We start from the raw sequence: 17,450 nt of genomic DNA on the forward strand, positions 1-17,450 counted from the left end.
TATAGAGAAACCATTTTGGAACATATGTGATCAACTAATGCATCCTTCAACTAATACTTTTTATTTTGTGGCTTTCAAATAAGTCGGTTTTCAACTTTGAACCAATAATAATGAGAAGGAAGACACAACCATGTGATTGCTCAAAGATTATGCCACTCACTAGACCCCATCTCACTAATTGATTTCCACACAAGAGCTATCTTTTCTACATTTCTCATCAAGGGTATTGATTATATATACTCAATAAGATTAGGTTCTTTAGCATCTCAACTCCTCACATTCTCAAGTAATAGAGCTTTCCTTTGCAGAACTTTTAGAGCTCTCTTTGCTTACACTTTCTTCCTTCTTCTACCTTTAGAGACTTAAACAATCATGGGTTTCCGTTTTCCTGGTGTAGTTCAAGCTAAGCAACTTATTCAGAGGTCTTTTTCTAGTGCAAAAGATGTTCCAAAAGGCTATTTGGCAGTTTATGTTGGGGAGAACAAAATGACAAGATTTGTGATCCCAATATCATACTTGAACCATCCTTCATTCCAAGAATTGCTATGTCAGGCTGAAGAAGAATTCGGATTTGATCATCCAATGGGTGCTCTAACAATTCCCTGCAGTGAAGATGCTTTCATCAATCTTGTTTCTAGCTTAAATATCTGATGAATGATGATGAGTATAGATAGATGCTAACTACTGACAAAAATTATTGTTACAATTTTGTATGGCAAACGATGCCAATAATACTATCACCATGTAAATATTTTTCCTTGGGGACTGAAATAAAAATGTCCCTGAGAATGATACAAATGAAACTGCTAAAGTTCTTATTTAATAAATTGTTTTATCTGTGTTTTAATCTCTTCATATTAGGATCTAGAATCTTTTTCCTTCTTCTTGTTTTATATTGATATGCAAAGTAATCTGCCAAATAACGAATTTGGCACTTCAAAACAGTCATTTTAGTTTTGAGTTGTCAGACCAAACAGATCATAGAACTCTGATTTACCAAATTTACAGTGAACCATTTTCTTGGAGAATGAAACTGTACAATTTCATTACTCTATTATTACATAAATAAATTTCTTGTAAGAAGTTCAACCCTTTTAATAAATTTCTTGAAATTCTCTCATTGCTTTCTACACCTCTCATCACTTAACACAGTCCCATAAGAACATAATTAGTTGCATAACTGTGTTGGAATACATCAACACCAGCTAAGATCTATTAAGTATTGCCCAGCCAACATTTACAATCGATCAATGACATGGCAAATTCCACATTTAAAAACCAATATAGTTGATCTAAGAATATTAGAAACTATGTCTCATTAGTCTCTTAGATAAGAGTACTAGCCCACTTTCCAAGAATTGCTGAGTCAAGCTGAAGTGGAATTTGGATTCTATCATCCAATGGAAGCTCTATCAATTCCATTCAAACAAGATTACTTCATAATCTTATGAGACTTATTTCTCACTTAAATGCCTAGTAATGGGTGTAAGCGCTAATAGATAAAAATTACTAACAAAACTTATTATTATTTCAATTTTTGTTTGCCAACTATCTTGTAAATATTTTCCATTGGGGACCATGAGGAAGTAGTCATAAGTCCTTTTGAATAATTCCCAAGGAAATATGTTTTCTCTCATCAATTTTATTTGATTAGAACCTTTTTTTCCCTAAAAGAATACTTCTCCATGTTCTCAGTCTACATTATTAAACTTGCACATCAAACAAGATATTAACAGACTTAACTGTCTTAGGGCGAGTTTGGTACTGCTATACTGTGAGTAAAAATAGTTGTAGTTGTGTTGTGGGCAAAAATAAATGTAATTGTGCTGCGGGGAAAAATTGCATAGTATTTAGTAAATTAAAGATTTAAAGTGTTGTCAGTTGGAAAATGTAACGACCCAAAATTACTAATAAGGCTTAAGGACCTTGATTAGTGTGTTGGGAGGGCATAATTGGAGGTTATGTGAATTAATGGTGTTAGTATGCATGTTTACGAGTATTGGATAAGCATGCGGGCCCTGTTTGATTGGTAAGGGCATAATTGTAATTTTGGCCCGTTAGGGCATAAATGTGGTTATTTGTGATAAACTGTTGAGACCACATTATTATGTGGATATATGTGTTTGCAGCTTTCGGCACGAGGCGATCCTAGGGAGCAAGTAGCAGGAAAAGTCACAACAGGACTCGATATTTGACTTGAGATGAGTCAAGGGGGACTTCGGGTGTTAGGTGGTTATTTGGGTTATCGGGTTATGGAAATAAATAATTTGAGATATAATTGAGGTTAGGAAGCCTAGGTGTGAATACCGGGGAATTTTACCATTTTGAAATTAAGCCTGCTATTTTGCAAATGGTACAATCATCAGTTCAGTTTGGGGGATCACCAACGGAAGACCCAAATTTACATTTAGCTAATTTCCTAGAGCTCTGCGCCACATTCAAGATGAACGGAGTGACAAATGATGCAGTGAGGTTGAGACTTTTCCCGTTTTCATTGAGGGACCGAGCAAAGAGTTGGCTTATTTCTTTGGAAGCCAATTCTATCACAACATGGGAGGAGCTAACTCAGAAATTTTTAGCAAAATTTTTCCCACCATCGCTGTCTGCAAGGTATAGAGGTGAAATCAACAATTTTCACCAAAAAGATGGTGAATCGTTGTATGATGCGTGGGAGAGGTTTAAGGAGCTGCTGAGAAAATGTCCCCATCATGGAATTGAAAAATGGATGTTAGTCCATATTTTTTACAATGGTTTGTGTGGTACTACTCTCACAATCATAGATGCAGCGTCTGGAGGAGCGTTCATGAGTAAGAGCGCTAATGAAGCTTATGATCTGTTGGAAGAAATGGCTATGAATAACTATCAATGGCCATCAGAAAGAGAAACCACTAAGAAGGTGGCTGGAGTGCATGAATTGGATGCCATCTCAATGTTGTCCGCTCAAGTGGAAACATTAACCAAACAGTTACAACAGAACAACATTCAAGCTCAAGCTCCAGTTATGCAGATGCAGATTATGTGTGAGTTATGTGGGGGACCTCATTTATTTGAACAATGCACAATGAGGGATCTTAACAATATGCCTCTGGAGCAAGTTCAAACAATATGTAATTTTCAAAGGCCCTCAAATAACCCATACTCAATGAACTACAATCAAGGGTGGAGGAATCACCCTAATTTCTCATGGACAAGTGGTCAAGGTAGTCAGCAGCAGTTTCAGCAGAGCCAACCTCAGTACTCAAGGCCTTCTCCTGGATTTTATCAATCACAAAATAGACCACCACAACAGCAAATACCTATGAGGCAACTTGAAGCACAACCTAATGTACTTAATCAATTTATGACAGAAACGAGGGCATCTATTCGAAGCTTGGAAACTCAGATTGGACAGTTGGCCACGCTTATGGCAAACCGAGCTCAAGGGAACTTGCCAAGCACTACTGAAGTGAATCCAAAGGGAAATCTTAATGAACAGTGTCAAGTTATTACCTTGAGGAGCGGAACAGTGTATGCAGGACCAAGTATAGAGAAGAAAGTTGAGCAGAAGCAGGATCAACAGGCACCTATCACAGAGAACAAGCAGAAAAGGGGTAAAGTTGAAGAAGAGGCTAATGAGAACCTTGAGAAAAAGCAGTCAGAAATAAGCATAGATCACCATATAAAGATCCCATATCCTCAGAGGCTTCAAAAGAATAAGCTTGACAAGAAGTTTTTGGATATCTTTCGAAAGCTACACATCAACATTCCTTTTGCTGAAGCACTTGAACAGATGCCGAGTTATGTGAAGTTTATGAAAGAAATTTTGACTAAGAAAAGGAAACTAGAGGATTATGAGACAGTGGCACTTACTGAAGAGTGCAGTGCGATACTTCAAAAGAAGCTACCTCCCAAGCTTAAAGATCCGCGTAGTTTCAACATTCCATGCTCTATAGGGGGTTCAATGGTGACAAAGGCTTTATGTGATTTAGGGGCTAGTATAAATCTAATGCCTCTATCTGTTTTTCGAAAGTTAAAATTGGGAGAAGCTCGACCTACTACCGTGTCTTTGCAAATGGCAGATCGATCACTGGCTCATCCGAGGGGGATCATAGAAGATGTGTTAGTAAAGGTCGATAAATTCATCTTTCCTGCAGATTTTATTATTCTTGATATGGACGAAGATGAAAATATTCCAACTATTCTTGGAAGGCCATTTTTAGCAACTGGTAGAGCCTTAATAGATGTGCAGAAAGGCGAGTTGAAGTTGCGAGTGCAAAGAGAAGAGGTGACATTTAATGTTTTTGCAGCAACGAAGGTTCCAACTTGTTGTAGAGTTGATGTGGTGGAAAGTAAGGGTGATAAGCTGAAATTTACTAAGAATAAATCTATGGTTGAAGGTGGCAAGCGAACAATTCGTCATAAAGTGAAAAAGATCTTTAGTGAGAAAGCTCGATTGTTTCATGAGCGGTGGAAAGTTCCAAAAATGTGCAATATCAAGAAACGGGCGTCTTCTCATGATATTATGGCTCTCAAGGACATGAGAGGTGGTTTGGATCCGAGTTGAATTTAAGAAAGTGGTCAGCATCCAGCTAAATGACGTTAACGACAACGCCCTTGAGAGGCATCTCAAGTTTATGTTTTCGTTTTTATTTTATTATTTTTTTTAATTTTATTTTATTTTTAGTTGAACAATTCTATTTTATTTTATTTTATTTTTGTATAGTTTTTTTTTAATAGTTTATGTAATTAGAACCGTGAAAAAAAAGATAGCAACAAAATAGCACAAAAGTTGAATTAGAGCCGCAGCTCTAGGGAAGTCAAAGAGCAAGTGCTGCGAAAAGTTAGAATTAGAGCCGCAGCTCTATACACCAGCGCCGCAGCGCCAATTGGGCTCAGAAACGCAATTTAAGGGTTTCCATTTGAATTTTTTTTAGCACGACTCCCATACTGCTTCCTCCATTTTAATGATATCCGATGAGGTTTCAGGTAAGTCTCTTCTTTCTTTTTATTTGAGTTTAACATTAGGGACAATGTTAGTCTTAAGTTTGGGGGAAGGGATTTATTTTTTTTAGCTTTGCTGTTATTTGTTGTTTATCAAGTTTAGTATTAGTTGTTATTGTGTTTGAGTCTAGTTTTCACGGGGTTGTTAGAGTGTAAACCAAGTTGATAATTTGTTGTCGATGAGATTGAATGATTGCTATGTTGTATAATCCAAAGGAAGAGTTGTGCATATATAAAAAAATCTGTGTGCTTGATTGAAATACTTTGTCACTTCACTGTGGTTAATTGGATACTTGTTTGAACTATTGCTCATAGTTGTAAATGTGGGAATTGAACTTTGTATATGCATGTTGAATTTGGATTGTGGATTGTACAAGTTGAAATTTTTCTAGAACTTGCTTGCTTGCTATTTGAGACGAAATCCTAACCAATACAAACTTAAGAAGAGGATATAGGCCATCTTTGGAACGTTTGAGCCTTTCAAGCTAACCCTTATATATTTTTATCCCTAGTTACCCTATTTGAGCTTTACAATTGACCTTTTTCATTGTTTAACACATGTTTTGAGCCTATACTTGTATCCGTATATTCATTATTCCCTTTGTCCTATACCATGAGCAGAAAACATATCTTTTGATTGGAAGGGGGAGTGAATGTTTAAGGGACATATGTAGAAATATGTAGTTACTCAGTGCATTTAAAAAATAAAGATTAATGAAGAGAAGAAGAAAGAAACAAAAGGAGAAAAGAAATTATAAATTCAGAATAAACTACATTCCTTAAGTTATTTACTGAAAAATCTAAGTTTGGGGGAATGTAGTTTGAAAAAAAAATGTGTGATGAATAAATAGTCATCTCATCTCAATCTTGAAAAAAAAAAAAAAAAAGAGTAACAATGGGATGTGAAGTTGAGTTAAAGGGATAGGTTGCTTGGTTTGAATGCTTATGGTATACTTGAGCCTAAAATGTCTTCTTATCCACCTTTACCTAAGCCATCTATTACAAGCTTTGTAAAGTCCTATTGATTTTTAAGTGTGTATTTGTTTACATTAGTAGAGAATAGTAAGTATAGCAAGCATATGGAATAACCATGTTGAGTGGATTGATGGTGAGAATTTGGAATGCATAGATTGGTTCAATTCTTTACATTTATTGGTTATGGGTGAATGAGCATGAGTATCGATGAATTACAGTGAATAGGTGAAGTATTTTGATTGAAATTCTAGATTAATTTTTGAAGTGGCACGTTACTTTTCTTTAGAATTATATGCATATGGTATTCATGATTTTTTAGGCCATTTTAATGGTTGTCAATTTGGTTTGTTTAGTTTTATCGAGTCTTAGTTGTGTTCTTTACTTGAGGGCGAGTAAAGGATAAGTTTGGGGGAATTTGTTAGGACTAGTTTTTGTAATGCCCCGAATTCTCCAATGAGTTTAGCGGCATGAATAGTAGGCCGGGAGGGCCATACTTGCTTAATTATGTTATTAATCGATTAAATGCATGTATATGTTGATTATATTATGATATGATGAGAAATGCATGCATATGAGTCCATATTTACAATTACAGGGGTATGATGATAATTTGGCCCGTTGAGGGTAATTTGTGTATTTGGGTGCATAACTTGATTTGTGAATGAGATTCTATTATTATGGAGATATATTCGAGCTAAGCAACATGAGACGGTTATTTTTAGTGGATTAGCGGTTTTACCATAATGGGGTCAATTTTGGGGTAATAGAAATGTTCATTTGATGATAAATTGGGAATATTTGAGATCATGGTGAAATTTTGGAGGTTTTGACTATAATGTCCCCGGGGGTGTTTTCGGGACCCCGAGCATTAGGTTTTATTTGAGGTTACTTAAGGTTGAAGTAGCTTATCAAATAGAACATACGATAGAAAACCTTCCGTTCTTCCTTTTCAAAGTTCGTTTTACCGCTTGAGCCTTTTTGACGAAATCTTGAGTTCTAGGAGTCGGAATCGAGTGAGGATCGAGGCATAGCGATCCTAGGGAAGATTAGAAGCTTCTTAACCGAAGGATTCGACAGAAAGCAACCCAATTGAAGGTAATCGAAGTTTAAGTTTTGAGTTTTTCCGAGTTTCTAAGCTTTGAATTGATTTTGTGAATTGTTGAGTTTTCGGTTCGTTCGAGCCTTGGGTTTTGAGGGTTTTGATGCATGGGGAAGCTTGGGAACTTTGTATTGGTGATTGGGGAATGTTTAGGGATGATTTTGGAGGCTTTGGAGTGTTAGAAACGCGGTTGGGAATGGCCCAGGGTGGAGTGTCGCGGCCCTGTTCTTGAGGCGCCGCGGCCCTTCTTTGAAGAAGCAGGTGGAGGCCTTGTGCCTGCTGGGCGCCGCGGCCCTTGATGAAGGGCGCCGCGGCCCTAGCCTTTGGGAACCCTGGGGGCCGCGGCCCAAGGTGCTAGGGCCGCAGCCCTTGCCCTGTTTTCGCCCCGTTTGCTCGTTTTGACCCCGGAAACCTAGTTTTAGGCCTCGGGAGTGTCCTTGCTACTTGGATTAGCTTGGATTGATCTCTTGGAGGTTAAATAATGGTTTGAGACCCTTGATTATCTTGATTATTAATGGTATCCCAAACGTGTTGTGATTAGGTAACCGCTAAAGGACTAAAAGCTAAACTGTTCTCAGAGGTTGTTCTTTTACTCATTCTAGCTCGAATCAAAGGTAAGAAAACTGCACCCAAAGTGTGACATGCATGGATATTTGTAAGGCATGTTGATTGTATAAATATGGACATGGATTGAATACAGAATCGACAAAAGTGTTAGTATCAGCTGTGAGGTTGTGACTTATTTGTCAGGCTCGGCAGTGTTACTGGACACAGGTCAGGAAGCGCTGACTTACTTGTCAGAACGGCCTTAGCGTGAATCACACAAGCCAACAGAGATTAGATCTAATCGATTACTAGCATTGAATGACTCAAGGAGCATTAATGCCTGACCGACCCTGAGGGTCGATGAACAAACAGAGCTTGAAGGCTAGTGGCTTACCTATCAGCCACTCTCTTGCTAGAAAACAGAGTTTGAAGGCTAGTGGCTTACCCATCAGCCACTCTTCCGCTACAAAACAGAGCTTGGAGGCTGGTGGCTTACCTAGCAGCCACTCTCCCGCTAGAAAAGTGAGCTTGGAGGCTAGTGGCTTACTCAACAGCCACTCTCCCGCTAAAATCATGTGATGTTCATTTGCTTGTTTGAAAGCTTTATGTTCAGTATGATTATAATGATAATCATTTGATAATGTTTATGAGAAATGTTATGTTTTCTTGCTGGGCTTTGGCTCATGGGTGCTATGTGGTGCAGGTAAAGGGAAAGAAAAGCTCACCTAGCCTTGAGTGGAGAGCTGATGTGGTGTTGTGTACATATGCGGCCGCTTGACCACCACGGCCAAGGCGTTCTCAGAGGAACTAGGGGGTTTACCCTATTTTTGCCGCTTAGGTCGGCGGGATTGTAAATTTCAAACACTAGTGACCATTTTGTACTGAGAACCTCTTGTAAATGTTTTGTTTAGCTCTGCAGAGCAATTTGTAATAAAATCTCCATTCCCTTTTTATTGGTTTTGTACCTTAACCTGTTAATCATACTTAGAGCACGTTTTTTACCAAAGGACTCAGGCAATGAGTCAAATTTCCGGTCCACCGTTCACCGTAACTGTTCTGGGGTAGCCAGGGCGTTACAGTTTTGGTATGTTTTTATGGCGTGTTTTAAGATGCAATTTTAATCTTTTTATTTGGTTTTGTGCGATATTATGCCGGTTTATTGTGTTTTCAAGATTAAGTGTGGTTATGAAGGAAATAGCTTGAATTGGAGGAAAAGCACTTAACTCTTGAAGAAACGGTGTTAAACGGGCTAAAGAATGGAAACTAGGCGAATTCGGGGCTCAAATTGATGATTTGGAAAAAAAGTGGAATTAGAGCCGCAGCTCTATGGTGTAGAGCCACAGCCCTAAGAGTTTCAGAGAAGAGAAAAAAATTATGTCAGCATTAGAGCTGCAGCTCTATCAGATAGAGCTGAGGCTCTATTAAAATCTGAATTAGAGCTGCGGCTCTATCAAGTAGAGCTGCGGCGCTACAAGAACCAAAGACGAATTCCAGATGGCAAAGTGGACTGGAGTTGCGGCTCTATCATATGGAGTTGCGGCGCTAGTCCGTACGGAAGCCAAAGTTAGGGCATTTTTTCAAGCGCAATTTTGTCCTTTCGCACATAATTAATTAGGGATTATAAAAGCTTTCTTAATGACGTTTTTAAGAGAAGATTAACCCTAGGAGACGGCTAAAGGCACATTGTGGAGGATTGCAAGCGGAATCGAAGAATTCATTACAGTTTTCTTCTTTTCTACTTTGAATTTCTGTATTTTGGATGCTTTTTATTTCTTCTATGGTTATTATGAATTTGATTATGAACTAAACTATTTTTCTAGGGTGTTAATGGATTCTCCTGAACCTTTATTTTAAATTAATGCAAGTTTTATGATTTCAATTTTATCTTGTGATTTATTCAATTTGAACATAATGCTTGTGAATGATTGATCACCATTGACATGAAATATATGATTTTAATTCAAAATCTGAGAAGTGAGAATTGAATATGTTGTAATTGAATAAACATAGATTTCATATTAGGACGAGAGTACCTGTGTGGTCTGTGTAGTTTTAGGGTTGTTAATCTTAATGCCTATCTTATGTTTATTTATCACAGAGATGTAGAAAATTTGCATAGGATTGAGGCTTATATATCCTAGTACGAATATAAGTTATTATTGTTGACCTGCTATCACAAGAGAAGAATTGAATAGTAAGATTTGTGTTAATAAGAATTAAAGAGGATAGTTAATGAAATTGATTGCCCCAGTTTTTAATCCATTGAATTTTCTTAACGTTGTTTATTTTCAGTTCTTGAAGTTAATTTTAGATTTTTGTTTTACAATTTTAGTTAATTCTTGTGACTCAACTATCGTTAGCGAAATAGAAATAGGAATTAAGTTTTGGTACTTAATATACAGTTCTCGTGGGAACGATCTCACTTACTCTTTATTACTTGTTACGATTATGTGCACTTGCGTATCGATTTTACACAATAGAGGAAATAGCTAGAACTTTGCCAACCGACCCTTCCCTTCACACTCAGCTCAACTCTCCTTTTCTCTCTCAAGGAAACCATGGAACCAAGGGAAGACTTGGTTGGAAACTCAAGATTTTGAGCTGGAGTTGTGGGGAGGATTTCTGTAGCAACCTGAAGGTTCAGACCAGGGGTTTAGGTGAGTATTGAATTGTGGTTTAGCTGACTTAATTCTATAGTTTTGGCTGGGTTCTAAGAGGTTTTTATTTTGGATTTTGATATTGAAGATTGAACTGGGGCTAAGGCCTAGGAATTAACTCAGCAATTAGTTGGTGGGCTTGTTCTTCTGCAAAGGTAAGATTTTCATAATAGTTTAACATCTGAATTCTGGGACTTTTGGTTGCTCTAAGAGGTTTTGAGTTTTTGGGTTTCAAAGATTGAGATGTTGTTTTGATGAGTTTCTAGGCTAGGTTTCTGTTGGGTTATGTTGTTGAAATCATGTTAGAATGTTGGGGTAACTGGATTGTGTTATTGGGATGGTTTAGGGTGGATTTGGGTGAAGTTTGAATGTTACAAATGGTGGTTTTTCTGGGTTCGCGGGGCTGGGCTGCGGCTCTGTTCTAGAGTGTCGCGGCCCTTCGGAGCAAGGAAGATCCAGAAAGGCTCTGAGATGAGGGAGCGCCGCGGCGCCACAGGGGCAGGGCCGCGGCGCGTGTTTGTGTTCAGGGAGGCCTAGCCTCTGTTTCAGGGGCAGGCCGCGGCATGGGTTTTGAGGGCCGCTGCTCTTAAGGGAATTTTTGACCTTTTGGAGTTTTAAGCATGGGAACCTAACCTAGGATGCTCGGAATCGATCCCACTACCGTGTTTGGTGGAGTTCGATGTCCCGGAGGCTAGAACTCTATCCGGAAACCCTTATACAATTATTGATGGAATCCTTTATCATGATTGTGACTAGGTGTACGCTTGGGCTTGGGGCAGGATTATGCTCGGGGGTCGTCTCTCCTAATTAAAGCACTTGGAATTAAAGGTAAGAAAACTGCACCTGTATATGTGGATAGGATGGGACTAAGTGTTCCCTATATTTGTATGCATTGTTATGTGACTGTGATAAACCATGTGAGTATGTTGGGACTAAGAGTTCCCCATAATTATATGAATGTCATGAGGTGGTATTATGTAGAGTCCAAGAACTTTACTTAGCTAATTATTTAGTAGTATGTATAGTATTTTCTTTGTTACTGTGGATTTTTGGTTCAGACCAGGAGTTATTTGGACACTCATAGTAGTACTTATAGACTTTCTAAGTTTAACCTATAGTTTAAGAATATTAATTTTAACCTAAGGTTTGATTATATAGCTGATATTAAGAATAATATTTATTATAAGGTTTAGATAGGCCCAATAAGATAGTAACACTTATCATATGTATGATTATTAAGAAATTATTATTTTAATGATAAAATAAGATAAATATAAGACTTAGTCTTCACCAAAATCTGATAGGAGCATGACATTTATCACAATTTTATTTATTTGTGGATTAGGTTGATATTTAGATAATTAAATAGATTTTTCGTAACTTTAGGGTACTATAACTTCCGACCTGTTTTTGACCCAGTTATATTAGGAATTTCGAAAAATAGTATTTCTTAAAAGTTGTAGATAATGTAATGAGCTTTCTAACGGTATAAAGAGAGTCCAAATCGGAGTTCTACAACTCTAGATATGTTGATTTTACTGAAGGGGAGTTTAGAGTTACGGGATTTAGGGAGTTAGAAGTTAGGATTCTATTTGTTTTTATTATTTTAAAATCAAGCTTTGAATCCTTAAATCTCTCTGAAAAATTTGAAAAATTCCTAAGCCTTTGGCTGAAGGATATTCAAATATTTTCAATTAAATTTATTTTTTTTATTCAAAGCCAAAAAGAAGATTTTTATTCCTAGAACTCTATAAATAGGACCTAGCACCAAGCATTTTTCATTCATTCATCAAGCTAAGTTCAGAGGCTGCAAGTTGCTAGGTTATTGTGAGAGTGTAAACACTTGGGTTGGGGATTATAAGCTTGATCACTATAAGCTTACCAAACATTTGGGAAGTAAGGTTCTTTAGTATTTCAGTTGTGGTTAGATTGGTCTTGCAAGTCTTTGAGGTAAACCCGAAACTCTATTTCATTTGTTTCATGTTATTTTCTTTCTCAAAGCCTTCTACTCAGTCCCCTAACCTCATTCTTATTTTGGTTAGGGAATCCAAGTTCTTAAGCACATAAGTTGTGGTAAGCATATTTCTCAATGGTTTAGTCTTCCTATTCATTTTCATTTCTTCTTCTTCATAAGACTCACTCTTTCTCATATGGTTTTAGGAGTGTTCCAAAAGTCCCAACTCAGTCCATCATATCCCGGTAACTTTGGTAAGGAAAATAGGATAGAATCTATATGTGTATTGCTTATGTTATCTTATGTATTATGTTATGAAATATGATATGTTATGAATATGTATGAATGTGTATGTTTGTAGGCTTGGGCTTATGCCCTATTTGACTAACAAGACCCCAAAAAGAGTTTGGGCATATGCCTACTTAGCTAGTAGGACCCCACTAATCTCATGGGCATAAGCTTGTTTAGTCTATGGGACCCCAAGTAATAATGGCCATTATAATAAATGTATGTATTAAGTGTTATGATATGTCTGTACGTTTATTATGAAATTTATGTTTATGACTATGTGTTAGATTTTCCTTGCTGGGCATTAGGCTCATTTCTTTCTGTTTTATGTGCAAGAATATAGCTTTAGAGGCGGTAAGATTCGTGACGCTTAGAGGATGTGTATCGATGGTGAATGAAGTCAAGGGGCCAAGCGTTATTCGATTCGAGGATGTAGTCTCATTTTACCTCTTTATGGTTTTATATGTATTTTCCGCATTTCTTATGTAATTCTTTTCATTTAAATCATGTTTTTGTTTTTAAAGACAATGGGATCCCATATCCTTCTTAGTATTCTATTTTGTAAGTAACTCTTATTTTCACAAGTTACTCAATAAAATTTATGGTATTTCCGCAAAATTGTAAGTTTTATGTATAGTTTCGTTAATGGTCCAAATAGTCTAGAGTAGTGGGTCATTACATATTATGCCACTGGGTCATGTGATAAACGGACTATGGGTGTCGAAATCTGGGACATGTGATAAACGACCTATGGGTGCCGAAATCAATACTTGCGTACAGGGCGCGGCTCGGCCACTGGTAGCTGAGGACAGTTTAATAATCACTGAGCTCAGTTAAGCTGGCCGGAGTCAGTGGGTATAACACTGGGCTTGGCCTAAGCGAGCCATAGACAGTGGATTAAATGGAGGGTGCGGCCTACGGGCGATAACCCTAGTTGTTGGTTGACATGTATTCTATTGTTAATTGTTGTGTATGATGTGCTGAGTATTTGGAACTAGATCATTGGTTATTGACTGATGTGTTGCATTAAATGAATGCTATGGCTTGCTGGGTAATTGATTAATGTCTTGTAAATCATTTGATTATGCTCTGTGAATTATTTAGCTGTTAATACAGGTTATGTTACGATATTTTGTTTTGCTGGGCCTCGGCTCACGAGTGCTACGTGGTGCTGGTAAAGGCAAGGGTAAGATGAGTTGACCATGAGTTGGAGAGCTCTGGGGGTGAGGTGTATATTGTCAGCTGCTCGGCTGCCACGGTCAAGGGATTGTATAGGGACGGGAACCTAAAACGTGTATTTTTCCATTAGAGTGGCTTGGTTATTTATTCGTTTTGGAAATCCTGTAATTATGTTATTTAAACTTTGATTTGGGATCCCATGTACTAAATATTTGTTTTAATGAAAATTATTCGTTTGTAACCAAAATGTTTTAAACCCAACCAGTTTGTGTCGTCAGATTCACATTTTCAATCAAATGACTTGATTAGCAAGTCTTGCACTATTTCAAATACATAGTGTAACAGTCTTGGTTATCCAGGGCGTTACAGAAAAAGTATAGGGTAGTTGGTAAACTATATGATTAAAGCCCTCTTAAATGTTAAAAGACCAAAATAGATGTGATAATTATTTTATTAAAATAAATTCACCCATACTAAGATTTCAATATAAATATTGTATTTATTTAAATATGTTAAAATTAAAATATATTTTTGATAAGACACTAATAAAGTAATCATCAACAAAAATGTTATATCTATTTATGTAAAAAGTGTGTAAAAAGTGCGTAGATAACGTAAATTCTTGGTTTTAACGTTTTTTTTTTTGTTAACTTTAACGGAATATTCTAAATATTTAACGAAAAATACATTCCAAACTAATTAAAAATAGATATTTATTAATTATATTAATATAAATTCAAATATTATAAAATATATTTATTATAATAATATTTAATACAAGACTACATATTTAATAATTATATTAATATGAATTAAAATATTATTATTATAATAATATTTATACAAGACTAGATATTTAATACTTATATTAATATAAATTTTAATATTTTAAAATATCATTATAACAATGATATATAATACATAATCTTAATTTTTATTAAAAAAATGATCACTTATATTTAAAATGGTTATCATATTATATATATATATATATTAAAAAAACTATAAAAAAATGTTTGGATTTAATTTTTCTTTTAATATGTTTATGTCATTATTTTATATATAATATTGTGTATTTATTTAAAATTTATATAACAATGATACAAATTTAATAAAAATAATTAATAAATTCTATAAATAAAACTAAGCAAATGTGTATTGCACGTTGCTTGTATCTAGTTATATAAAATATACATATAATAGTATATATATATATATTATAACTAGTCAGTGTAGCTAAAATTCTAATTATAATTATCACAGTATAATAATCTCGTCATGATATAATCACAAATATATAAAATTTAAGTCATGCAAAGCTCTCACTTTTTATGTTTTTAATTTTTTTTTTCTAAAGCATGAAATTAATGTATTTGATAAATTATAAATTAAAAATACTATGAAATACAAAAATTATATTATAGTGTATAGTAAAATCTATATCAGACATTTATAAAAAAAATCTCTATATTAATATTAATGTGGTTTGTTAATATAAAATTACTAAAATAAAAAATATTTAAAAGTATCTAACAAATATAAAATTATAAAATATTTTTACAAAAAATAAAAATATTTAAGATTGAAATATTGTTTATGTTATTATCATATTACTTTATTTTAAATATTTTAATTTTAATTAATATATAATAAATAATTAAACATATTTAGATAAAAAAAACTCATTCATTATAAAGATTTTTCAAATAGCAATTTGAAGAAAAAAAAACTAAAATATGGGTTGTGCCAACTTTAGCTTTTAGCTGTAGCTTTTGCATAAATTTTTCAATAAGTCGTTTTCTCACTGTTTACAAAATTGTACCAAACTGGCCTTTAGTTGTTATGGTTGTACCAAACACCTTAAGTTAGTTGTGGTTGTTGTTGTTAGGGACTAACAAAATTTTAAGTAGAAAGCGATAGGAACATGATCAAAATCATTGTTGATGTTCCAAACTTGCGTGAAAACAAAATGAGACAAACTGTGTTAAAATGAGACTTGAAGGCGAATATCAGACTTCATATATTTCCTCAAATTTTCCATTATACAAGTTAACTTAGTTTGTTACTGTTTGTTACTATTTCATAGAGTTAACAGTTATATCCAAGCTTTGATGGTTAGATTCAAGTTATACAAGTTAGCTTAGTTTGTTACTGTTTGTTACTCCTTGTAACTGTTCTGTTTCTAGCTTGTATAAATAACAGGATTGTATTGAGACAATCCAGATCAATGAAGCATTTTTCCTCATTTCTTTCTCTCATTTTCTCCAGCTTCATTGTTCTTTTCCTCTGAGTCAAAAGGGAAAAAACTCAGCTTATTCTTCTTATTCAACTTGATCAAAAGTAGTACTTTTATTTTACAGTCAAAAACTTCACTGCCCCTCAAAAGAACACTCTCCTAATCACCGTTGCAAGTGCTAAGTACATACATACAGTTCGAATTAGTATAACAGAATTCTGAGAACTTGCAAGTGCTAAATATTTACAATTCTGAGAATTGAGTCTTCTTCCACACTTGGTAGTTCTTGAAACAAAAACAATACGTAAGGCTTCTTTCGATATTCACCAACATAGATTGCAAAGTAGCCTTATCCCTTATGGAATGTTTGTAGTCTTCAAAGTTGCTCCTTTAACATTGGAAAGTGACTCCTGGCAGGCTTCTTGCCATGGACAAAATATTTTTTAATAGAGAATGTGAGAACTTGATGATTGAGCTTTGTGGTAATGTGCCTGTATATATAGATGAATGGTTCTCAAGCAATTAATTTGGTTGGGATTAGAAAAGAAACATAAGTATTTCAATCTTCACATGGTTTTGTCTTCTGATCATACATGGACACTTGGTGGTTTTGACTGTGACATACATAGACATCAAACAAGGTGAACAACCTACAAGGAAACCCCACTTGAAACATATGAAATGCAGCAAAGAGAAACCATTTTGGAACATATGTGATCACCTAATGCATCCTCCAACTAACAATGTTTTTCTTTTGTGGCTTTCAAATAAGTCGACTTTCAACTTTGAATAAATGATAATGAGCTGGAAGACACAACCATGTGATTGCTCAAAGATTATGCCACTCACTAGACCCCATCTCCTTAATCAGCACCATTCATTTCCACACAACAGAGTTATCTTTTCTACATTTCTCATCAAGGGTATTGATTATATATACTCATAATCACCTCAACTCCTCACATTCTCAAGTACTAGTGCTTTCTTTTGCAGAACTTTGAGATCTCTCTCTTTACTTACATTTTCATCTTTCTTCTTCGTTTAGAGACTTCAACAATCATGGGTTTTCGTTTTCCTGGCGTAGTTCATGCTAAGCAACTTAATCAGAGGCCTTTTTCTAGTGCAAAAGATGTCCCAAAAGGCTATTTGGCAGTTTATGTTGGGAAGAACAAAATGACAAGATTTGTGATCCCTGTCTCATACTTGAATCATCCTTCATTCCAAGAATTGTTGTGTCAAGCCGAAGAAGAATTCGGATTTGATCATCCAATGGGTGCTCTAACAATCCCTTGCAGTGAAGATGCTTTCAACAATCTTGTTTCTAGCTTCAATTTCTGATGATGAGTATAGATAGATGCTAACTACTGACAAAAATGATTGTTACAATTTTGTATGGCAAACAATGCCAATACTATCACCATGTAAATACTTTTCCTTAGGGACTGAAATGAAAATATCCCTGAGAATGATACAAATGAAACTACCAAAGGTTTTCTTCAATGAATTGTGTTATTTATGTTTTATTCTCTTTATATT

At 35.3% G+C, this 17,450-nt stretch overlaps 2 protein-coding genes and 1 non-coding gene across 3 annotated transcripts; 2 read left to right on the top strand and 1 right to left on the bottom strand.

Moving 5' to 3' along the window:
* Positions 1-255: 255 nt before the first annotated feature.
* Positions 256-847, top strand: LOC133789094 (auxin-induced protein 15A-like). The gene has a single exon (XM_062226816.1). The coding sequence runs from the start codon at positions 373-375 to the stop codon at positions 649-651; it is 279 nt and encodes a 92-aa protein (XP_062082800.1). The 5' UTR covers positions 256-372; the 3' UTR covers positions 652-847.
* Positions 848-2,350: 1,503 nt separating this feature from the next.
* On the top strand, positions 2,351-4,543 carry LOC133792546 (uncharacterized). The gene is made up of 2 exons (XM_062230454.1): positions 2,351-3,786; positions 4,312-4,543. The coding sequence occupies exons 1-2, from the start codon at positions 2,351-2,353 to the stop codon at positions 4,541-4,543; spliced, it is 1,668 nt and encodes a 555-aa protein (XP_062086438.1).
* On the bottom strand, positions 2,609-2,715 carry LOC133793104 (small nucleolar RNA R71). The gene has a single exon (XR_009874564.1). It is a non-coding gene; the product is annotated as a small nucleolar RNA R71 (small nucleolar RNA).
* Positions 4,544-17,450: the final 12,907 nt, after the last annotated feature.

Source organism: Humulus lupulus, chromosome 7 (assembly GCF_963169125.1).
Source record: "Humulus lupulus chromosome 7, drHumLupu1.1, whole genome shotgun sequence".
NCBI lineage: Eukaryota > Viridiplantae > Streptophyta > Magnoliopsida > Rosales > Cannabaceae > Humulus > Humulus lupulus.

Coding starts and splice junctions, on each gene's coding strand:
- LOC133792546 (XM_062230454.1), top strand. CDS start 2,351: ATGGTACAATCATCAGTTCAGTTTGGGGGATCACCAACGGAAGACCCA. Junction 3,787..4,311: donor CAGATGCCGAGTTATGTGAA/GTTTATGAAAGA, acceptor AACTTGTTGTAG/AGTTGATGTGGTGGAAAGTA.
- LOC133789094 (XM_062226816.1), top strand. CDS start 373: ATGGGTTTCCGTTTTCCTGGTGTAGTTCAAGCTAAGCAACTTATTCAG.